This window comes from Pan troglodytes, chromosome 12, assembly GCF_028858775.2.
Source record: "Pan troglodytes isolate AG18354 chromosome 12, NHGRI_mPanTro3-v2.0_pri, whole genome shotgun sequence".
Classification (NCBI taxonomy): Eukaryota; Metazoa; Chordata; class Mammalia; order Primates; family Hominidae; genus Pan; species Pan troglodytes.
Window position 1 is genome coordinate 59533839 of NC_072410.2, and position 26094 is coordinate 59559932.

The 26094-nt window shown below is 35.8% G+C and overlaps 1 protein-coding gene across 20 annotated transcripts in view; it reads left to right on the forward strand.

The window, feature by feature from the left end:
• Positions 1 to 26094, forward strand: part of WDPCP (WD repeat containing planar cell polarity effector) — a 729520-nt gene that overhangs the window by 646247 nt on the left and 57179 nt on the right. For all 20 annotated transcript variants that reach the window (XR_010149488.1, XR_010149489.1, XR_010149490.1 and 17 more), the window contains one exon: positions 12956 to 13118. Coding sequence is in view for 17 of the 20 variants with exons in the window: in XM_054678456.2 (XP_054534431.1) it covers positions 12956 to 13118 (163 nt within the window). In the remaining 3 variants the exon portion in view is untranslated. The remainder of the gene's footprint in view (positions 1 to 12955; positions 13119 to 26094) is intronic.

Sequence of the window (26094 nt, forward strand, 5' to 3'; positions counted from 1 at the left end):
AACATTTAAATAAATATAGAATCCTATATTGTAATTCTAGTGCATAAATCCACTTTTAATTCTTGTATATACAAGTCTAAATGAGTAAATCACAGACACACACAATTATAAATCTATGTTAATTGGTACACAATATATATAACAGGTAATTTATGACAATAACATAAGGGGGGAAATGGCAGCTGTAAAGGAGAATTTGTGTATGCAATTGAAATTAAGTTATTAGCCTAAAATAGATTTGTTATAACTTTAAGATACTTTCTGCAATTGCAGTGGTAACCACAAAATATCCATACAATGCACACAAAAGGACAAAGAAGGGAGTCAAAGACAGACAGTAACAGAAGAATGAGGGTCCAAAAAGCCACAAGATATACAGGAAACAGGTAACAAAATGGCAACAGAAAATCCTTCCATATCGGTAATTAAAGTGAGGCAATTAAACCCCTCAGCCAAAAGACATATTGGCTAAAATGGATAAAAAAAAAAAAAATAGGATCCAGTGATATGCTGCATAGAAGCACTTTAAATCTAACACCACATAAAGGCTGAACTTGAAGGATGAAAAAAGATATGCTATGCAGACAATAACCAAAAGAGAGCAGGGATATCTATACTAATATGAGGCAGAATAGACTTTAAGTCAAAAACTGTCACAAGAGACTAAGAAGGATACTATATAATGATTAAAGGGTCAATTCACCAGGATGATATAGTAATTATAAATATTTATGCACTAAATATCAGAGCTCTTAAATATGTGAAGCAAACATTGACAGAATTGAAGGGATAAATACATATCAACACAGTAATAGTAGGAGATTTCAATAGCCCACTTTCAATAATGGATAGGACCACCAGATATAAGATAAGATCAATAAAGAAATAAAGGACTTCTCTTTTTTTTCCCCCAAGGCGGCAGATCAGAGACTCTTTTAGCATGCTTCACCTATTTGGAAGCAAAAAAAAAACACACACACACAAAAAACAGTGCATAGTCATATAGTGCTCTTTTATTCAAGTGCTCTTTTATTCAAGGAAATTCAAATCCTGGAAAATAAAAGGTGAGAAGGCACCCTGAGTAGCAGCATCTGGCTGAGAACTGTGAGTGAAGCCCCCGATATGGTAGAGGAGCAAAGAGTGTACCTCTGTGATCTACCTTTCCTCTGAGAAACCATGCCACCCAGGCCATGGGAAACTACCTCGGCCCTTCTAAGCCCTGGGGCTAACATGGCGAGAGGCCAGGAGACTGAGAAAGAAAAATACTGGGAAATGCTCCAGTATTTTTCTCAGACCTGGGATCTAACAGGAGGATGCCCTTCTCAATCTTGGCTCACAACAAACTGGGCAGGATTCAGTAACCTGGCAACAGTAGCCATGGGCATTAGAGATTCTTGGGCTGGAGAATGGAGTGCTGGGACTGGAGGTGGGGAAGGGCCCCCACATCCAGAACTGAGTGGTGATTGTGGAGTGCATTCAAGCCATGGGTTCTGAAATTGGGCTTTCCCCCTTTGTGGAACCAGAGAGGGAGGAGATTTGCTAGAGAGCCATGGTTTTCCCCAAGTGGCAAGATTTGTGGACAGGGATGGCACTGTGATCTAAAGCCAGTCTGCACTGACTTTCCTGAGTGCCCCAGCTCATACCAGGGTGGGATTCAACTCCATTGGTTCTGAGGAGTGAGAGGGAGGCAGATTCCCACACCAGCTCACCTGGTCTAGGAGCTTTGGCTGCCCTGGTCTTCACATGTGAGGAACTTGGTGCATCAGCAGTGTTTCTACCCTTTACTGGGCATATCTCCAGGCATTTGGTGACTGCTCCCTAAACTCTCCTCAGAGATAGTGGTTGCATTCACTGTTTGGGAGGTGGGGGGGCCGGGAGGCGGGAGTAGCGCAAGTGCAGGGTTGCCTGGTCCAGCTCTGTCCAGCTTCACACACTCTCTCAGGCTGAGGATAAAACCCAAACCACTGAGCATTCCATAATCCAGCCCATTGCCTGGGACACTGGAGAGTTTCTCTTGGTAAACAAAGATCAAGCATGAATTTTACTACTACCACCACAGCCAGCTCTTACTTACAAGTGCCACTGACTGGCCTGGAGGTCAACCTGCACAATACAGGACAAAATCTGGTAACACAAGCCCATAGCACTTATGAATGAGATGAGCTCCTTGTGACCTATAACCCTGGCTTCACAGGAGGTCATGAGCCTGCTCACCTGCCTGGTATACCGCTACTACAAACAGCATTTGAAAAAGCCACCACATGATGGTAATTTACAACCAAGGAATTCATACATAGTCTTTGCCACTGAATGCACCCAGAAGCAAAGCCAAACAGCCCTGCACAACATATATTACAGTCACATCCTCAAGGATTTGGGGGTGGGGGAGGGGGGGAAGTCCTGTCCAAACCCAAGTAAATTCAATAATAAGAAGTGACTATTTCTCCAAATGAGAAAAAATCTGCATAATACTGGAAGCATGAAAAGTCAAGTCAGGGAGTTATGACACCCCTCAAAGGATTACACTAACTCTCTAGCAATGGATGCTGACCAAAAGGAAATTTCTGAAATGCCAGATAAAGAGTTCAAAATATTGATTTTATAGAAGCTCAATCAGATCCAAAAGAAATCTGAAAACCAATAGAAAGAAATCAGAAAATTAATTCTGGATATGAATGAGAAATTTATCACGGAGAACTTCACCAGTTTTTTCTTATCTAAAAATGAACAAACATAACTTTTGGAAATGAAAAATTCACTGAAGGAATTACAAAATATGGCTGAAAGGGTCAATAACTGACTAGATAAAGCAGAAGACAAAATCTCAAAATTTGAAGAAAATCCTTTGAATTAATCTAGTTAGACAAAGATAAAGAAAAAAGAATAAAATAGAATGAATATTTTGAGAAGCATGGGATTATATAAAGAATCTAAACTTACGAATCATTGGTGTTCCTGAGGGGGAAGAAAAAACAAAGTTTTGAAAATCATTTAAGGAAATAATAGATGAAAATTTCCCTAATTTTATAAGAGATTTAGACATGCAAATACAAGAGGCCAAATGAATACTAGGAGAACACACTGCCAGGTGGATTTCACCACAACGTATAGTCATTAAATTGTCTAAAATTAATATAAAGGAAGAAATCCTAAAATCAGCAAGAGAAAATCATCTAGTCACTTGTAAAGGAAGCTCCATCAGACTAACAGTGGACTTCTCAGTGGGAACTTTATAAGCCAGTAAAAGATTGGGATTCTATTTTCAATGTGCTTAAAGGAAAAAAAAATTGTCAACCACAGATTTTGTATTCTGCTAAAATAAGTTTCATAAATAAAGGAGGTACTTCCCAAACACTGATGGAATTTATCACCACTAGACGAACCCTATAAAAATATTCAAAGGAGTTCTAAACATGGAACAAAATGGTCAATGTTTGCCATCATAAAAAATACACAAAACTATAAAACTCACAGGTCTTATAAAAACAGTTAGTTACACAAAGGAGGAAGAGAAAGAAATCAAATTACAACGGGACAGAACTCCACCAAACAACAAAGACAAACAGAAAGAGGGAAAAAAAGATGCAAATAATGTACAAAGCAATTTGATAACAATTAACATTATGACAGAAACAAACCTCACATATAACTATGAACATTGTAAATAAATAGATAAAATGCTTAATTTAAAAGGTATAGATTGGCAGATGGGTTTTTTAAAATATGAACCATATTTTCATAAGAACTATAAGAAACTCCCCATATTGGTAAAGATTCTTATAGCCTGAAGGTAAAGGACTAGAAACAGATCTCCTGCACAAACAGAAACTAAAAGTGAGCAGGAGTATCTACGCTTATATCAGATAAAACAGACTTTTAATCAACAAAAGTAAAAAAAAGACAAAGTCAGTCATTATATAATGTAAAGGGATCAATTCTACAGAAGGATATAAAAATCCTGAATATATACACACCAAACACTGGAGCAGTCAGAGTCACAAAACAAATATTACTGGACATAAAGAGATAGACAGCAATATAATAATGGTGGGAGACTTCAACACTGTACCTGTAGCAGTTCACAGATCACTGAGACAGAAAAACAAGGAAACACTGGACTTAAATTGATCTTGAGACCAAATGTACCTGACAGACATTTACAGAACACTCTACCCAACAACAGCGGAATATAGATTCTTCTCATCAGTGCATGCAGCATTCTCAAACACAGACCATATATTAGGTCACAAAACAAATCTCAATAAATTTTTAAAAATTGAAATCATACCAAGTATTTTCTCAGACCACAGAAAAATAAAACTATAAATCAATACCAGGAGGAACTGTTGAAACTATACAAATACATGGAAATTGGATAACATATCCCTGAATGGTCTTTAGGTCAAAGACAAAATTAAGATGGAAACTTAAAAATTTTTAGAAATGAATGAAAATGAAAACAACATACCAAAACCTCTGGGATACAGCAAAAGCAGTGCTAAGAGGGACGTTTATAGCATTAAATGCTTACAACCGAAGAACAGAAAAATCAAATTAACAACCTAACATCACACCTCAAGAAACTAGAAAAAAAAGAACAAAGAAAACTCAAAGCTAACAGAAAACAAATAACAAATCAGGGAAGAAGTAAATGAAATTGTGAACAAAAGAACATTATAAAGGGTCAAAGAAACAGAAAGTTGGTTCGTTGATAAAGTTGACAAACTGCTAGCTAGACTAATCAAGAAAAGAAGACAGAAGATCCAATAAACAATCAGAAATTTAAAAGGAGACATTAGAACTGATACCACAATACAAGTGATCATCAAAGACCACCATGAACATCTCTACACTCACAAACTAGAAAATCTAGAAGACATATAAATTCCTGGAAACATAAAACCACCCGAGATTGAACACATAGAAATCCTAAGCAGACCAATAACAAGTAGTGACACTTAATCAGTAATAAAAAAGTCTCCTAAGGAAAAAAAAAAAAAAAAAAAAAAAAAGTCCAGGGCCAAATGGATTCACAGCCAAATTCTACCAAATCTACAAAGAACTGGTACCAATGCCCTCTGAAATGCTTCCAAAACTTCAATGAGAAGGGAAGCCTCCCTGACTCATTCTACAGAGCCAGTATTATTCTGATACTAAAGCCAGACTAGCACACAACAAAAAATGAAAACTATAGACCAAAATCTCTGATGAACATAGATGCAAAAATCTGCAGCAAAGTACTAGCAAACCCAATACAACAGCACATCAAAAACATAATACATCACAATCAAATGGTTTTATTCCAAAGATGCAAGTATAGTTCAACATACTCAAGTAAACAAATTTGATTCATTACATAAGAATTAAAAACAAACTATATAAATATCTCAATAGATACAGAAAAAGCATTTGATAAAATTAAGGATCCTTTTGTGATAAAATCCTCAACAAACTAGGCATAGAGGGAACATACTGCAAAATAATAAAAGCAATATATGATGATAAGACCACAGAAAACATTATACTAAACAGGGAAAATTTGAAAGCAGTCTCCCGAAGAACTGGAACAAGACAATGATGACCACTTTCACCACTCCTATTCAACATACTAGAAGCCCAAGCCAGAGCAATCAGGCAAGAGAAGAAATAAAAGGCATCCAAATTTGGAAAAGATGAAGTCAACTTATCTCTGTTTGCTCATGATATGATCTTATACCTAGAAAATCCCAAAGACTCCCAGATGTCATAAGTTCAGTAAAGTTTCAGAATATGAAATTGGTGTACAAAAATCAGTGTCATTTCTATACATCAACAACAAACTGAGAACCAAATCAAGAACTACAATAGCTACAAAAAAAGTAAAATATTTAGGAATATATTTTAAACAAGGGGGTGAAAGATCTTTACAAGGAAAACTACAAAACACTGATGATAGAAATCATACATGACACAAATGGAAAAACCTCCCATGTTCATGGATCACAAAAATCAATATCATTAAAAAAAAACCATACAGAGGTATAGATTGAATGTAATTCCTATTTTTAAAATGTAATTTTTCATAGAATTAGAAAAAACAATCCTAAAATTCATATAGAATGAAAAAAGAGCCTGAATATCCAAAGCAATTGTAAGCAAAAAGAACAAAGCTGGAGGCATCACATTACTTGACTTCAAATTATACTATGAGGTTATAGTAACCAAAACAGCGTGGTACTTGTATAAAAATAGACATACAGATCAATGTAACAGAATAGAGAACTCAGAAATAAAGCCATATACCTACAGACAACTGATCTTTGACAATGTCAACACAAACATACCCTGAGGAAAGGACATCCTTTACAATAAGTGGTGCTAGGAAAATTGGATTACCTGTGCAGAAGAATGAAACTGGACTTCTGTCTCTCACCATCTACAAGCCAACTCAAGATCAATTAAAAGCTTAAATGTAAGACCTGAAACTATAAAAATACTAGAAGAAAACCTACGGAAAACTCCTCTGGACATTGGCCTAGATGAGCAATTTATGACTAAGGCCTCGAAAGCAAATGCAACAAAAACACAAATAGACAAATGGGACTTAATTAAACTAAAGAACTTCTGCAAAGCAAAAAGAAATAAGAGAACAGACAATGTGTAGAATGGGAGAAAACATTTACAAACTATGCATACAACAAGGGACTAATATACAAGGAACTCAAACAACTCAACAACAACAAAAACAAATAAAAGAACATAAATATTTTCTCATCCTTTACCCACCTCCTACACTACTGAATGGGCAAAGAACATGAATATTTTTTCAAAAGAAAACATACAAATGTCTAACCTGGATATGAAAAAATTTTTAACATCACTCACGATCAGAGAAATGCAAATTAAAACCACAATGACATATTTCACGCAAGTCATAATGGCTAATACTAAAAATTCAAAAAATAACAGATGTTGGTAAGGATGCAGAGAAAATGGAACACTTACACACTGTTAGTGGGAATGTAAATTAGTATAACCTGTATGAAAAACCGTATGGAGATTTCTCATAGAACTGCAAATAGAACTGCCATTCTAGGCAGCAACCCCACTACTGGCTATCTACTCAAAGGAAAAATAATTAGATCTAAAAGATACCCACACTCATATGTTTATCACTGCACTATTCACAATACCAAAGAGATGGAATCACCTACGTTTACATCAGTGAAGGACTAGATACAGAAAATGTAGTATATATGTGCAACGGAATACTACTCAGCCATATAAAAGAATAAAATCATCTTTTGCAGCAACATTGATGGAACTGGAGGCTATAATCTTAAGTGAAATAACTCAGAAACAGAAAGTCAAACACCACAAGTTCTCACAAGTGAGAGCTAAATAATGTGTACATATGGACATAAAGTATGGAATAATGGACACTGGAGATTCAGTAGTGTAGGAGGTGGGTAAAGGATGAGAAATAAATTAATGGGTACTATGTATATTATTCAGGTGGTGGTTACACTAAATGGCCAGACTTTACCACTACACAGTATATCCATGTAACAAAACTGCACTTGTACCCCTTAAATGCATACCAAAAAAAAGTAATAGAGGTCTTCAACAACACAGTCACCACCCTCCCACTGTTCTGAGGCTCCAGTGTCTATTATTGTACACTCTATTTCCATGTGTTCACAGTATTTAGCTCCTATTTATAAATGAGAACATATGGTATTTGACTTTCTGTTTTCTGAGTTATTTCACTTAAGATAATGACCTCCAGGTCTATATAAAGAACAGAACATATACAGAACACTCACCCATCAACTGCAAAAAAACACATTATTTTCAAGTGCACATGCAACATTCTCCAAAACAGACCACATGAAGGCCACAAAACAAATCTTAACAAATTTTAAAAGACAGCAATCACAGAAAATATCTTCTCTGATTACAGTGAAATGACACTACACATCAACAACAGAAGGAAAACTGGAAAATCCACAAATACATGAAAATTAAGCAATGCACTCTTAAACAGGTCAAAGAAGAAATCACAAGGAAAATTAGAAAGCCTCTTGAGACAAATGAAAATGAAAAAATGTTCCTGTGTTAGGCCATTCTTGGATTGCTATAAAGGAATACTCCAGACTGGGTAATTCATAAAGAAAAGAAGTTTTATTGATAGTTCTGCAGGATCTACAAGCACAGTGCTGGCATCTACTCAGCTTCTGAGGAGGCCTTAGGGAGCTTTTCCTCATGGCAGAAGGTGAAATGGGAAGAGCAAGGGAAGGCTGCAGAAGGAGAAAGAGAAGGGGGAGGTGCCACACACTTTTAAACAGCCAGATCTCATGAGAACTCACTATTGCAAAGACAGCACCAAGGGGATGGTGCTAAACCATTTATGAGAAATCTGCCCCCATAATCCAGTCACCTTCCATTTCACCTTCCTCCATGAGGAAAAGTTCCCTGAGTCCTCCCCAGAAGCTGAGCAGATGCCAGCATCATGCATATACAGCCTGCAGAACAATGAGTCAATTAAACCCCTTTTCTTTATAAATTACCCAGTCTCTGATATTTCTTTCCCCCCCCCCCCCCCCCAAGACAGGGTCTCACTCTGTCACCCAGGCTGGAGTGCAGTGGTGCAGTCTCAGCTCACTGCAACCTCCATTTCCCTGGTCAAGCGATTCTCCAGCCTCAAATTCCTGAGTAACTGCAACTGCAGGCATGAGCTACCACGCCTAGGTAATTTTTGTACTTCTTGTAGAAATGAGGTTTTGACATGTTGCTCAGGTTGTATGGTATTTCTTTATAGTGATGCAAGAACAGCCTAATACAAGGTCCCACCTCCAACACTGGGGATTACATCTCAACATGAGATTTGGAGGGAACATCCAAGCCATATCAGTGCCCAAACTTGTGAGACGCAGTGAAAACAGTACTAACAGAGAAGTTTATGGCTATGTTTACGTTAAAAAAGAAGAAAGATTGAAAATTAATAACCTAACTTTGTACCTTAAGAAACTGAAAAGAAAGAAAAACAAACTAAACCCAAAGCTAACAGAAGAAAATAATAAAGTTTAGAGCAAAGATCAATGAAATACAGAATACAAAAGCAATAGAAAAAAATCAACAAAACTTAAGAGGTGGTTTTTCTAAAATATCTACAAAACTGACCAATTATTAGGTATACTAATTAAAAAAAAGAGAGAAGACTCAAATAACTAAAATCAAAAGTGAAAGAGGGGATATTACAGCCAATACGACATAAAATAAAGAGGGTTGTAAGAGAATATTACAAACAGTCGTATGCCAACAAACTGGAAAACTTACATAAATGGACAAAATCTTTTAAACACACAACTAACCAAGACTGGATAATGAAGAATTACATAATCTGGACAGACTTACAACTATTAAAGAGATTGCATCAGTAACCAATACTCCACACAAAGAAAAGCCCAAGACCTCATGCCTTCATTAGAATATTCCAGCAAATATTTAAAGAATTAGCACCCATTCTCCTCAAACTCTTCCAAAAAAATTAAAAGAAGGGAAAATCCAAAATTCATTATATAAGGCCAGCATTACCCTAGTAACAAAGCCAGATGAAGACAAAGAAAACTACAGACCAACGTTCTTGATAGATATTGGAGCAAAAGTCATTAACAAAATACCAGCCAACGAAATTCTTAGGCATAGTAAAAAGATAATACACCATGATCAAGTAAAATTTACTGATGTAAAGTAAGGATGGTTCAACATAAGAAAATCATTCTAATCACATTAACAGAATGAAAGATGAGAACTACATAATCATCTCAATTGATACACACAAAAAAAAGCATTTGACAAAATTTGATGTTCTTTCATGCTAAAAATGTTCAACAAACTAGGATGTAAGGAAACTATTAATACTCCAACATAATAAAGGCTATACATGAAAAGACCACAGGTAACATCAGTCTCAATGGTGAAAAACTGAAAGCCCTTTCTCTAGGATCAGGAACAAGACAAAGATGCCTGCTTTCACCCCTTCTATTTAACATAATACTGGAATGTCCTAGTCAAAGCAATTATGCAAGTGAAATAAAAGGCACCAAAATCAGAAAGGAAGTAAAATTGTCTCTGGTTATAGATATCTTAATTTCCTATGCAGCAAGCCCTAAAGATCCCATTTAAAAACTTTAGAATAATTGAATTCAGCAAAGTTGCAAGATACAAGTCAACATACAAAAATTCATTGCATTTCTGACACTAAAAATGAGCAATCTGCAAAGGACAGTAAGAAAACAATTTCATTTACAATAGCATCAAAAAGAATAAAATACTTTGGAATAAACCTAACCAAGGAGGTAAAAGATTTAAAACTAGAAAACACTGCTGATAGGTATTAAAGACACAAATAAATTGAAAGACATCCAATATTCATGGATTGGAATACTTCATGTTGTTAAAATGTCAGTATTGCCCAAGGTAATCTACCAATTCAGTGCAATCCCTATCAAAATCCCAATGGCATCTTTGGAAACATAGAAAAATCCATTTAAAAATTCATATGGAATCACAAGGGATGCTGAATAGCCAGAACAATCTTGAAAAGTGAAAAAGAGGTCTTTCTGATTCAAAACATATTACAAGGCTACAGTAATCTAAACATTAGTATTGGCATAAACACAGACATATAGACCAACAAAAATGAACAGAATTGAGAGCCCAGATATAAACCATTAACCATATGGTCAAACAATTTTTGACAGATGTCAACACCATTCAATGCAAAAGGAACTATCTCTTCAACAAACGTTGCTGGGAAACTGGATATCCCCATGCAAAAGAGCAAGTTGGACCCTTTTGTTACACCACAAACAAAAATTAACTCAAAATGAATTAAAGACCTAAACATAAGAAACAAAAGTATAAAACTGCTAGAAGAAAGCATTAGAGAAAAGCTTCATGATATTGGATATGACAATGATTTCTTGTATGTGACACCAAAAGCATAGGCAACAAAAGCAAAATAGACAAATGGGACTACAAATGGGGCTTAATCCAACTTAAAAACTTTTATGCATTAAAGGACACAATAAAGTACCAATAAAGTGAACAGACAGCCTAAGGAATGGGAGAAAATATTTGCAAATCTGACAAAGCATTAATATCTAGACTACATACAGAGCTCCTACAACTTAAAAACAAAAACAACCTAATTAAAAATGGGCAAGGGGGCTGGGCGCCATGGCTCATGCCTGTAATGCCAGCACTTTGGGAGGCAGGATTACAGGCATGAGCCACCACAGGAAGTGGGAAGATTGCTTGACCCCAGGAGTTCAAGACCAGCCTGGGCAACCTAGTGAAAGCCCCCTCTCTACAATAATGTTTTTTTTAAATGAGTCATGCATTGTGGTACACACCTGTAGTCCCAGCTACTCAAGAGGGCTGAGGTGGGAGGATCACTTGAGCCTGAGAGGTCAAGACTTTAGTGAGCCATGATTGTGATACTGCACTCCAGCCTGGGCAACAGAGTGAGACTCTGTCTCAAAGAAAAAAAGGACAAGTGACTTGAATCCACATTTCTTCAATGAAGGTATACAAATGACCAACAAGCATATAAAAAGATGCTCAGTATCACTTATTAGAGAAATGCAAATCAAAACCATAAGGTAGCATGTCACATTCATTAGGATGACTAGTTTTAAAAAAACAGAAAATAACAAGTTTGTCAAGGATTTGGAGAAATTAGAATCTTTGTGCACTGTTGGTAGGATTGTAAAATGGTGAACCACAATGAAAACAGTATGGCATTTCCTCAAAAATTTAAAGATAGATCCACTGTATGATAGGCAATCCCCCTCCTGAGTATATGTCCAAAAGCATTGATAGCAGGGTCTCGGAGATATCTGCACATCCATGTTCATAGCAGCATTATTCACAATAGCCAAGAGGTGGAAGCAACCCAAATGTCAATAGATAGAGAATGGAAAAACAAAGCATGGTATATACATACAACAGCTTACTATTCAGTCTTAAAAAGGAAGAAATCTTGTCACATACTACAACACGGATAAACCTTGAAGACATTATGCTAAGTGAAATAAGCCAGTGACAAAAACATGAATACTGTATGATACCACTTATACAAGATCTAAAGTTATCAAATTCATAGAAACAGAAAATAACATGTTGGTTATCAAACTGGGAGAGGGGCAAATGGGGAATTGTACAATGGGTGCAGTTTCAGTTTTGCAAGACAAAAAAGTTCTGGAGATTTGCTTCACAACAATGTGAATATACTTAACACTATTGAACTGTATGCTTTAAAATGTTTAAGATGGTAAAAAATATGTTTTGCCATACACGGTGGTCCTAAGAGGTTTTTTTTTTGGTTTTTAGTAAGGTTTATGTTTCTTACAAAAAATATATTTTTCACAGCTTCATTATGTTTCAAACAACATTTTTAAACAATGCCCTGTCAAAGTTGCCAATATCTCTCTATACACCTCTGTACATCTCTAAGATATGGGAGTATATATCTCCCTATAAAGTTTAAAATGCTAATTGAAAGCAAATATTGGGAAAGATATTTTCCTTTTCTTTTCAAGTTATGTGCTATATGTGAAAGAGTAAAATCACTTCCTGCAATATTCCAAGATAAAATATTCCAGTAATTGGCTAACAAAAACAAAAAAATTTTATAAATAATATGCTCGTTAAAAACACTACACATAAGCAAGATATAAATGAATTTTTTAAAATCTATACTTGAAAACATTCACTATTCTGTTATCAAACTGCTGAAGTAAGTATAAGAATGACAGAAGTCATAGGGAACTAGGACAACAAGATTTTGAAATTGACAAAGAAAAAAGTTCCACTGGGATATGTGAATGTTGTTCTGTAATCTTACTTATAAGGGAGTTAGCAGAAATTGTACTTAGTATTTCACTCACATATTAATCATTTTTAACAGAACTCCTGGGACCCTTGGACAGAGGGGATATGCTAAATGAAGCATTTATTGGCCTGTCTTTAGCACCTCAAGGAGAAGACTCATTTCCAGATAACCTCCCTCCCTCTTGCCCAACCCACAGACATATTTTACAACAAAGAATACTGAATGGCTCTTCTAACAGGTAAGAAATGTTGAACTGAGGAAATTGCTCCATAAAGTATTTAGTATTACCTGTTCAAATGCGAACTAATAGCAAAGCAAGAATATTTCAAAATGTCAAGGAGAAAAATTTGCATTTCTCATGGCTCAGACTTTGCAGTAGTTTGGTTATTTGGAGCAGGCATAATGAATGGCAGAAGTGAATGTAAAAATAATATTGCTACAATAAATGTTACTCTGGGCCAAAATGAAATTACTATAAGATATTGAATTGTTTGTATTCTGCTGTTAAATTCTAGGATTGTTAGGCTACCTTTAATAAATATTAATTTTTAGAATATGTAGTTTGAATTATAATTTATATAATATTTATTTAATGCAAGTTTACCATTAGTTTTTGAAATCTGATAAATGATAGTTTAAATATCTGATATCTGTCCAGTTTGCTACATGGGGTTATTGAGAAGATAAAGAATAAATATGAAATTTAAAAAACAAACAAAAGTAATAATGTTATTTAAAGTGGTAATTATAATATTAATTATGATAATGATTCTCTCAAGCAAGGGTCAGCAAGCTTTTTGTGTAAAGGGCTAGAGAGCAAATATGTTAGGCTTTGCAGCCCAGACAAACTTTTGCAACTACTCAATCCTGCTGTTACAGTAAAAAAGTGGCCAGAGACAATATATAAATGAATGAGAATGGCAGTGTTACAATAAAACTTCATAAAAATAGGCAGTGGGTCAGATCTGTTCCCTGGTTTATGCATAACATCCCTGCTTTTGAGGATCCTATTTTCAGTAATTGTAAAGAGGCCACATTAAAAAATACGTATATATCAATTATACATACCCACCTATAATACCCTCAAGAAAAATGCCTCAAACTGTACACATTAACAGCAAATAAAGAGGGGGAGGATTTCCAAGTATCAAAGAGTTTATTTGGATATCAGCAAATCCTCTCCCCAAGAAACAAATATAAAACTAGACAAAAGCCATCATTTCTGGGCTTTGGAAATCACACAAAGGCAAACAACAAATTGAGAAGCATTTATTCATGAAAAATTGCTGAACTTCTAGTAATAAAGTAGAAGTCTCTTATTTTCTTGCCTGAAGCTGCTTCCATCCTCCTGCCCATCCCCAAACTAATTCTACCATGGTAGGACTGGCTTTGAAAACCAACAGCTGACTTGAGCTGAGGGTGGGAAAACTCTGCCTAGCAGCATTGTCTAATAAAAGTAGCAAACTATTGTCAGTAAAATTGACAAACTTGATAGGAAATGCCAGTTCTGCCCGCCTCATTAGGGCAAGTGACAGAATGGCAAACTAGCCAAAAATTCAACAGGGAGAGGCTGGAAATGAGAAAAACAAAGAGGGGCTAATTAAGCTCTCCACAATTTTTTTTTTTTTTTTTTTTTTTTTTTTTTTTTTTTTTTTTTTTTTTTTTTTTTGAGACAGAGTTTCACTCTAGTTGCCCAGGCTGGAGTGCAATGGCATGACCTCAGCTCACTGCAACCCCCACCTCCTGGGTTCACGCGACTCTCCTGCTTCACCCTCCATAGTAGCTGGGATTACAGGTGCCCACGACTGTGCCCTGCTAATTTTTTATTTTTTATTTTTAGTAGAGACAGGGTTTCACCATGTTGGCCAGGCTGGTCTCAAACTCCTGACCTCAGGTGATCCACCCGCCTCAGCCTCCCAAAGTGCTAGGATTACAGGCATGAGCAACCACACCCAGCCCACAAATTCTTGATGGGATTGTATGACCTCTCATTTTTTGGTTTTCTCTTGTCCAGTATTTTCCTCCTTATGCTTCTTTCTTCCTTCACACCCAAATGCCAAAAGTGCCCCTCTCTTTCTGCCTTTTCCCTGAGAAGCTATCTTTTTGAAAACTGCCTCTTCAGACTGCATGGTACTTTATAGCGTCTTCCCTGTAGTCCATGCTCCGATGTACCAGAATATCAGGAGCTAGAGAGATCATGCATTGGCATTTGGTGTTTTTTCCATTTTATTTACAATTATTTTGAAGTTTGGACATTCTCTGTCTTCAAGTCATGCTAAGAACATGATTGTCATGTAGTTTCATTTTTCCTTGTATACTGTTCTGTATTGTTTATAAAAGAAGTATTGGGAGCTAGAACATAGGCTACTGCTGTTATCTTCAGCTACCTAGAAGTCCTACCTCTTTATTATTATTTTTTGGAGGGGTGGGGGGCGGCATCTCACTCTGTCACCCAAGCTGGAATGCAGTGGTGCGATCATGGCTTACTGCAGCCTTGACCTCCCAGGCTCAGGTGATTCTCCCACCTCAGCCTCCCAAGCAACTGCAACTACAGGCACGTGCCACCATACCAGGCTAATTTTTGTATTTTTTCTGTAGAAACAGGGTTTCACCATGTTGCCCAGGCAGGTATCAGACTCCTGGGCTCAAGTGATCCTTTTGCCTCGGCCTTTCAAAGTGCTGGGATTACAGGCGTGAGCCACCACATCTGGATACTTCTTTAGAAACAATTTTACTGAGATATAACTTACATATACCATAAAATTCACCCATTGTAAGTATACAAGTCAGTGATATTTGGTAAATTTATAAAGCTGTATGACCATCACCACAGTTTAGGTTTAGAGCATTTCCATCACCCCCAAATAGTTCCCTTATGCCCAATTTCCACTCTCCTAACCCAGCCTGAGGCAAACATTGCTCTGCTTTCTGTCTCTAGAGAAATTTTATAAAAATGAAATCATATAATCTGGACATTTCATATAAATGAAGTCATACAATATATTGTCTTTTGTATCTGGCTTCTTTCACTTAGCATTATGTTACTGAGGCTCATGTAATGTGTAGTTTATTCCTTCTTAATTGCTGAATAGTATTCTATTACATGGATGTGCCACATTTTGCTTATCCACTCACCAGCTGATGGTATCTGGGTTATTTCCATTTTGGGGCTATTATGAATAATGTTGCTGTAAACATTCACATTTAAGTTTCTAAGTGGACATATATTTTCATTTCCCTTGGGCAGATATCTAGGAATTGAATTGCTGGGTCTTATTCTAAGTTTATATTTAATTCGCTAGTTTTAAGAAACTGCCAAATTGTTTTCCAAAGTGCCTGTAACATTTTACATACCCACCAGCAATATATAAGGGTTCCAATTTCTCAGTATCCTCACCAATATTTAATATTGTCAATGTTTTTTTATTATAACTATTCTGTTGGGTGAAGAATGGTATCTAATTGTAGCTTTAATTTGCATTTCCCTAACAACTAATGATGTTGAACATTTCTTATTTGCTCATTAGCATTCTTTGTTGTTATAACTATTCAAATTTGTTGTCCATTCTTTAGTTGTCTTGTTATTGAATTGTAAGATACTTTTATGTATTCTGAATACAAGTTCCTTATTAAATACCTGATGTGCAAGTATTTTCTCCGTCTGTGGTTTGCCTTTTCATTTTCCAGTAGTGTCTTTTGAAGTGCAAAAGTTTCCAAATTTTGGTGAAGCCAAGGATAGCAATTTTTTCTTTTTTTGATTGTCTTTTATGTGTTGTACTTAAATTTCTTTCTAATCTGAAAATGTGGATATTTTCTCATGTTTTCTTCTAGAAGTTTTATAGTTCCAGCTCTTAAAGTCCATTTTGAGTTAATTTTTATGTAGGATGTGAATAAGGGTCTAAGGTCATTATGTAGTACATAGAAATACACGTTTCCCCAGTGTTTTTTTTTTTTTTTTGAGGAAAAAAAAACTCATTTTCCCCACTGAATTGCCTTTACACCTTCATCAAAAATCAACTGACTATAGGTGTTAAGTGTTTATTTCTGGATTTGTCATTCTGCTCTATTGATCTATACGTCTATTCGATGAATATATGCTAACAAGTGCCTAGACTTTGCTCTACTGAGGACCCCACTGAACTAGGATCTCACAAAACATAGCCAATACCACAAAAATAAGCAGGAAAAAGATGAACAGTTGCATACAAAGTAACAGAAAATGAAAACTACACACATCAGTTAAGGAAAATTATCCTCCCCCAAAACAATCATGATGTCAAAGAAAACTGTATAACACCACACCAGGCAGAATTAGATACATTGGAATAAGCAACTGGGTATATTGAAACCCACTCTGAATTATAAAGACAAAATGAGGCCAGGCACGGTGGCTCACGCCTGTAATACCAGCACTTTGGGAGGCTGAGGCGGATCACCTGAGGTCAGGAGTTCAAGACTAGCCTGGCCAACATGGTGAAACCCTATCTCTACTAAAAATATAAAAATTAGCCTGGTGTGATGGCACACGTCTGTAATCCCAGCTCCTTGGGAGGCTGAGGCAGGGGAATTGCTTGAACCCAGGAGGTGGAGGTTGCAGTGAGCTGAGATTGCACCATTGCACTCCAGCCAGGGTGACAGAGTGAGACTCCATCTCAAAAAAAAAAAAAGAAAGAAAGAAAAAGAAAAAAATGGAAAATAGAAATGGACAGGAGAGGAGGAGGGAGGGATGGAAGAAGACACCAAGAAAATTGTCCAGGTGTGGTGGCTTGCACCTGTAATCCAAACACTTTGGGAGGCCAAGGTGGGAGGATCCCTTGAGCCCAGGGACTCAAGACCAGCCTGGGCAACATAGCGAGACCTCATCTCTACTGAAAAAAAAAAAAAATTAGCCTGGCATGGTGGTCCACGCCTGCGGTCCCAGCTACTTGGGAGACTGAGGTAGGAGGATCGCTTGGGGCCCTAAACATTAAGGCTTCAATGAGTCCTGATTATGCCACTGCACTCCAGCCTGGGTGGCAGAGTGATAGAGTCTCAAAAAAAAAAAAAAAAGTCCACTGTAACAAATAAATGAAAATAAAAAGCATAATATTATCCAAAAATGAAAAATAAGTTACAGGGTACCCAAATGAGAATAAACTCATAATAAAACTTAATTAAAAACATTGAAAATGGCGGAAAACAAATGAAAATGAGAAGTAAAAAAGTCAAAGAAAAAGTAATGGAATGGGAGATAAGACAGAGAAGCAACAGCATTTGTATAATTGGATTCCTTGAAAAAGAAAAAATAAAACAATGTAACAGAATACTTGAAACTAAAAATCCAAGAAAATGTTGCAAAATATATTCATGTACTTTTGCTTATGTAAGTTATTTGATCTTTTTACCAGAAGGCCCTAAACATTTTTTAAATTAATCATTGAAATATAAGAGTATAGCTAGGATATTTCTTGGAGCTGATTGTTCTAATTTTTCTCAGACACCCGAAGTGCACTTTCAGGAAAAAAGTATCGAACTTTTCAAACAAGTATCAAACTTTTCAAAAAAATAAAATATAAGGCAAGGCAAAAGCAGAACTACAATTTTCAAAAACTCAGTGACTGAAAGTGTGAACCAAGGATAGTATAGTCATCCATGATCTCCTTCAAGTATGAACGCTAAAAGAAACAGTTTTCAATATAGGAAATTCTGTACCCATGAACCCTTCTTGAGGAATACTAGAGGAAGAGTTTCATCTAACCATGAGATGAGTAACAAAGTGTCAGTACAAGGACCGACTATATTTTAATAAATATAAATGTAGGCAGAAGATAAAAGGGGTGGAAGACCCATATACAAATACTGTATGTTAAGTAGAAGTAATACAACTTTAGAAAATGGGAGTGGAACAGAGAGTGAAAGAGTAAGATAGAATAAGCTCACTGATGGTTGTATAGCCAATAGTTGGGAGTTAAAAGAGACAATAAAATCTCATATGCCACATAATAAAAGGTTAACTAGGAAAAGAAGAGACTAAAGGCATTAGAAAAGACACAAGTACAAAGGTAACCACTAGAACAAAACCACAAGCCTTACTAACTACCATTTACTTTTTATTTTTTTAAGAGATGGAGTCTCACTGTGTTGCCCAGGCTGGAGTGCAATGGTTATTCACCAGGCACAATCCCACTACTGATTGACCCCCTTTCCAGTCTGGCCCGGTTCACCCCACCTTATGCAACCTGGTGGTCCTCAGCTCCCAGGAGGTCACCATGTTGATGCCAAACTCAGTGTGGTACCCAATGGGCATTTTGCAGCCCACAACTCCTGGGCTCAAGTGATAAATAAGTGAGAAGAAAGGAAACACATACCTCAGAGAGAAACACAGCAAATATATCAAAATTCACAAAATTATAAAATATTAGTAAAAGAGTTGAAACCTAGCATATCAGTCATATCAATTGATGTAAATGGACTCACCTCACCTATTAAAAGAAAAAGATTCAATTTGCTCATAAAGCAAGATCCAGCTATGTACTGTAAGAAAGACATACATCTAAATAAAATGATTCAGAAAGGGTAAAAATAAAGGAATGGGGAAAGATATTCAGGCAAATGAAAATAATAAGAAACCAATAGTAACCATACTAATTACAGAATTCAAGCCCAAAAGCATAAAATCCAACAAAGAAAAAAAAATTAATGCAAATTTCACATAGATAAAACACTTAAGAATATTTGTACAACAAATAATATAGAAGTCACCTTTATAAAGGAAAATCTATAAAAGATGCAAGGAGATATAGAGAGATATGAGTAATAGGAGATTTTAACTTACTATTCCTTTATTTATTTATTTATTTTTTGGCAGGGTCTCACTCTTGCCCAGCCTGGAGTGCAGTGGCGTGATCATGGCTCACCACAGTCTTGACCTCCTGGGCTCAGGTGATCCACCTCAGCCTCCTGGGTGGCTGGGACAACAGGCATGTGTCACCACATGCAGCTAATTTTTTGTATTTTTTGTAGAGATGGCGTTTTGCCATGTTGCCCAGGCTAGTCTTGAACTTCTGGGCTCAAGTGATCCACCTGCCTTGGCCTCCCAAAGTGCTGGGATTATAGGCATGAGCCACCACACCCAGCCTAACTCACTATGCTTACTACAGAATAGATCAAGTAGGCAAAAAGTAACAAGAAATAATACCTAAACATAATAATGTAGATATTATGAATATTCATCAAATTCTATTCCTTGATAAAAGAAAATAAGTTTTCTTCCTAAGAATTCATGGACTATTTACAAAAAAGGTATGTTACTTGCCAAAATATATCATTAAATTTCACTAAATATTACAAACACTCTCCAATCACAATGTAATACAACCAGCAATGTTTAACAAGAACCAACATGCCCTTTCTTGTGGAAATTTTAAAACCTTTTATTAAACAATTTTTGGATGAAAGAAGAAATACAACATGAAATTTCTAAGAAGTAATTATAATAAAACACTACATATCAGAATATATGGGATGTATTTAAGTAATAATCAGAGGAAAATTGATACCACTAAGCATTTTTACCAGAAAAAAAATGAGAAAAGGGAACAATTCTAACTCAAAAGCTTTAAAAAATAACAAGACACTACACCAAAATAAAGCACAAGGAAAGAAATAATAAAGATAAAACCAGAAATTAATGAGGCAGAGCAGGGATTGGCAAACTTTTTTCCTAAATGGCTTCAGTGTAAATATTTTAGGCTTATGGACCATATGTTCTCTGCTGCAACTATTTAACTCTGTTGTAGCATGAAAACAGTCATAGACAATACATAAATGAACGGATGTGGCTGTGGTCCAATAAAACTTTATTTACATGGAACTGGAGAACATTATGTTAAGTGAAATAAGCCAGGCACAGAATGACAAACTTCACATGTTCTCACTCATTTGTGGGAAGCTAAAAATTAAAACAATTGAACTCATAGAGATAGTGAATATAATAATGGTTACCAGAGGCTGTGAAAGGTAATTGATGGTGGTGGGGATGGTTAATGGGTACAAAAATACAATCAGATAGAATGAGTGAGATCTAGTATTTGATAGCACAACAGGGTAATTACAGTCAACAGTAATTTATTGTATATTTTAATAAAAATAAATAAATGAGTATAATTGGAATGTTTGTAACACAAGGAAATGATAAATGCTTTAGGTGATGGACACCTCATTTACCCTGATGTGCTTATTACACATTGTTTACCTATATCAAAATATCTCATGTACAGCCAGGCACGGTGGCTAATGCCTGTAATTCCAACATTTAGGGAGGCTGAGGCAGGCAGATCACTTGAGGCCAGGAGTTCGAGACCAGCTCGGCAAATATGGCGAAACCCTGTCTCTACTAAAAATACAAAAAAATTAGCCAGGCGTGGTGGAACACGCCTCAGGAAGAGTGAGGCATGAGAATCGCTGAAACCCGGGAGGCAGAAGTTTTAGTGAGCTGATCGCGCCCCTGCACTCCAGCCTGGGTGACAGAGCAAGACCCTGTCTCAAAAATTTCATGTACCCCATAAATATATACACCTACTACGTATCCAACAAATTAAAAATTAGCCAGGCACGGTGGCTCATGCCTGTAATCCCAGCACTTTGGGAGGCCGAGGCAGGCGAATCACGAGGTCAGGGGTTTGAGATCAGCCTGGCCAACATGGTGAAACCCCGTCTCTACTAAAAATACAAAAATTAGCCAGGTGTGGTGGCACACACCTGTAGTCCCAGCTACTCGGGAGGCTGAGGCAGGAGAATTGCTTGGACCCGAGAGGCGGAGGTTGCACTGAGGCTAGACTGCGTCATTGCACTCCAGCCTGGACGACTGGGCTTGACTCCGTTTCAAAATAAAAAAATTAAAATTAAAATTAAAAAAAATAAATTTACAAAGCAAAAAACAAAACAAACAAAAAACTTTATTTACAAAAACAGGCAACCAGTCCATAAGCCATAGATTACTGACACCTCAGGTAGAAGACAAAGAACAAAACAAACAAACAAAAAACTGTAGTAAGATATCAAATCCAAATGTTTTTGAAACAACAAAATGGACCAACTTGATCAAAAAAAGGAGAGAAAACAAAACATATAAAATTAAGAAATGGCAGAGGGAGGAAGGGAGAAATTAACCATTTAAACAAGGGAGGGTTTTTTCTTTTTAATCATAAGAGACTACTTCGCAAATTTCTATGCAAATGAATTTGAAAACTTAGAAAACAATAGATAATATACTAGATAAATACAGATTGCCAAAAGTGTCCACCACTGAATTTAGAAATCTGAAGCACACCAATTTTCATAAAAGAAATAGACAAGATTATTAAGAAATTACCCTGTAAAAGAGCAAAAGGCCCAGATGACCAGGTAGAATTCTACCAAACCTTCAAAGATCAGATACTCCGAATGCTCTATAAATTATTCCAAAGCATTGAAAATAAAGAAAAACTTTTCCACAGAAAAATGACAAGCCAATATCATTCATGTAAAAAATATTAAGTAAAATATTAGTGAAAAAAATCCAACACTTGGATCCACCCTGAAAATACAAGGTTGTTTTAGTGTTACCAAATCCATTAATATCATATACCATATTAATAGATCTAAGGTTGATAAAAATCATACAATTATTTATATAGATGTTGAAAATGCCTTTGACAAAATTCAGCTCAATTCAGCTCCCAGTCCTGATGAAAACACAACAGGAATTGAGGGACACTCACTTTACGTAAGAAAAACAATATATTTTTTAAATTCTCTTTTAAAGTTTCCACTTTGTCTCTTACATAGTGTCACATATCTTAAAAGATTTGAAAGTGATTCTTTTTAAATTCATTCCACCAATCTCTTCCTTTTAATTGGAGGGTTTAATCCATTTATTATTAATGTAATTACTAAATAAGTCAGGATTTACATCAGTCATTTTGCTGTCATATTCTACATTCCTTGTAGCTATTCCTCTATTCCTCACTTATTGCCTTCTCTTGTGTTAAGTAGGTATTTTAATACCCTTGTAATTTCTTTGGAGGATTTTTCTTTTGTGGTTCACCTGATGATTATAAATCTTAATTTATAACAACTTAGTTTGTTTTAATATCAATTTAACAACAATAGTATATAAAAACTTTGCTCCTGTATTGCTCCATTCCTCTCTCTTGCTCCTTTGTGTTGTTATAAATTACATCTTTATACATACACATTTGTGTGTAATAAAGCCTTAAATATTATATTGGTCTGTCCTCACATTCTTATAAAGAAATACCTGAGACTGGGTAATTTATAAAGAAAAGATGTTTAATTGGCTCACTCTTCCTCAGGCTGTACAGGAAGCATGATGCTAGCATCTGCTCAGTTTCTGGGGAGGCCTCAGGAAACTTACAGTCATGGCAGAAGGCAAAGGGGGAGCCAGCACTTCACATGGTCAGAGCAGGAGGAATAGAGGGGTTTGGGAGGAGGTGCCACACACTTTTAAACCACCAGATCTCATGAGAACTTACTTGCTATCACAAGAACAGCACCAAGGGGACAGTGCTAAGCCATTCATGAGAAACCACTCCCACGATCCAATCACCTCCCACCAGGTCTGACCTCCAACTCTGGAGATTACAGTTTGACATATCTAATGTCAAATTTGATTTGGTGAGGACACAGATCTAAACCATGTCAGACACTGTATAAACAAAATGAATGATCCTAGGACTAAATTAAAAATAATTAGATTAGGTACAGCCCTAAACTAGTTCTTGTATTTCAAATAAGTCAACTTCTCTGCTTGCCTCAATTTTCTCATTAGTATTAGATTATCCTTTCCAAGGTCTAAAATTATTTATTGTAGAACAAATAAACCTTGTATTTGCAGTAAATATATCTACTTTGATATTTACAGCTAGAAATTAACTACAATATTGGTTGGTTTCCTGCTATTATAATGAACCAGTATTGAATTCATACATAAGAAACTCCAAATGAAATACTATCTTGTTAAAAGTTGTTAAATTTTGGCGTGATTTTATTTGATTCATGTCTAAGCAGTTTTCCTTTAAGTTGGAACAAACCAAAAATACTGATCTATTCAGAATCCTGGTGTGTGCCTATAAACAATATAATGGATGAAAATTTTCAGTGTTTACAAAACAAAGAAATTGTCAACAGAATGCCTGGCAGTAGACTTACCAGAAAAAAAAAATTACAGCCTATAATTCATGAAGATTGGCTCAAAACAAACTGTCCCTGCCAACAGAAAATCTGACAATTATTCTGTTGTCTAATTTGGCTCAGCCTAAGTTGACCTTGTTTATTCATCTCAGTCTTTTAATTCTTGTTAACTTGGCATGAGAGGAGAACATATGGCATATGTCTAGGAGTCCATTTCTGTATCTTAAACTGAAATAAATGTAGAATATACTAAGCATTTCCAGTGTGTTGAGCTCTTAAGGTAGCTTTAATGTATATTACATAAAACTGTAAGTTCATATTGTGCCCACCAGGTGCTTTATGTTTGCTGCCTATAAAACCAGAAACTCACTAGAGACATCCTTTTCTAAGCCTTGGTATATGATTAAATGTGTCTAATTTTAAACATCTTTCCAAAGAAGATAAACAATCTTAAGCTCTTTTAAAACATAAAAATGAAAGGGTATAATCAATTTGGCAATCTAAAGATGTTTACACGTTTTCACTGACTCTATAGCTATTTTTAAGAAAACTGATAATGTGAGAAAGACAATGGGAGTTGAAGAACAAAAAGATTTCCATTTTCTCTCCAGCTTAATCTGGCCTATTTTCTTAGTTTCTTTTTCTGATCCACTAAAGCTTATTGAGTAGGAGAAGTTATATTTTATTGTGGCTTTAATATGTCTCAAGAAAAGCTGGAAGGAAATGAGCTGCTTTATAGATTCACAGCTCTTTTATGGAACTGCAGTTAGTTCTCCAGTACCAGAACTAGACAAATGAAAACCTTAGAAAATCTAAGGCACCAAAATTTATGTATTTTAAGAAGTGTTTTCACTTGGAATGTTTCATTTTCTTTTTAGTAACTAAGTCAAATGAGGTATAATTTCATGTATAAAGCCTTATCTATATTACATATTTTGAAATCCTTAACCTTTATTAGTGGACTTCATGTGACATTTACTATTTGCATAGTACTTTTATCCCACAAAGCTCAGAGCATTCAAACTTCATAAGTTGCATTCAAAGATATAATTTTTTAACTACAGGGGTTCCTAATTACCCAAGTATTCATTATCTGAGACCCTGTAGTTATGAGTTTACATAGAACAATAGTCCTTATAACATGAAATATTTAATAATAAGTTAACTACTTGTAAACTCAGTCCTCTCCCCATTCAAATATCCCTCCTCAGTGAAGACTAGCATTTATCTACACCTATGAAATATTAGTTTATCAGTATTTTCACTGATTGTCAGCTCTTTAAATACCCAACACAGCAATACAAACATATTTCAAAACAACTAAAAATCTTGTAAAAACAATGTTTCATGAAGTCAATGAAAGAGATGTTACAGAAATGTCCAGATCTCATGTAAAACTATTGATAAATCAGGAAAAGGAACTTAGACCAATTAAAAAGAGAAATTCAACAAGAATAATAAAACTGCAAATGAATTTATCAAAGTATTAATAGAATCCCTCAGAAAAGTGATTAAGTCCTTGAATATTTTTTGAAAAAAAAATGGTCCTCTTTCTGAACTTGTATGCTGTGCAAGTCGAATATGAAGTTAAATATGCCATATCATACTGTAAGACAATTTGGTCAGAAAAAGTAGAACCATTCCCCACTCTCCAAATCAAACTGACTGACTTTGTTCCATCTAAGAATTTACGCACAGATGGCTGGGCACAGTAGCTCACGCCAGTAATCCCAGCATTTTGGGATGCTGAGGCACGCGGATCACTTGAGGTCAGGAGTTAAAGACCAGCCTGGCCAACATGATGAAACCCCATCTCTACTAAAAATAAAAATACAAAAATTAACTGGGTGTGGTGGCACACGCCTGCAGTCCCAGCTACTCAGGAGGCTGAGGCAGGAGAATCGCCTGAACACAGGAGGCGGAGGTTGCAGTGAATTGAGATCGTGCCACTGCACTCCAGCCTGAGCAACAGAGCAAGACTCCGTGTCAAAAAAAAAAAAGAAAAAAATGAATTTATGAACAGTTGAAATTACAACGTATAT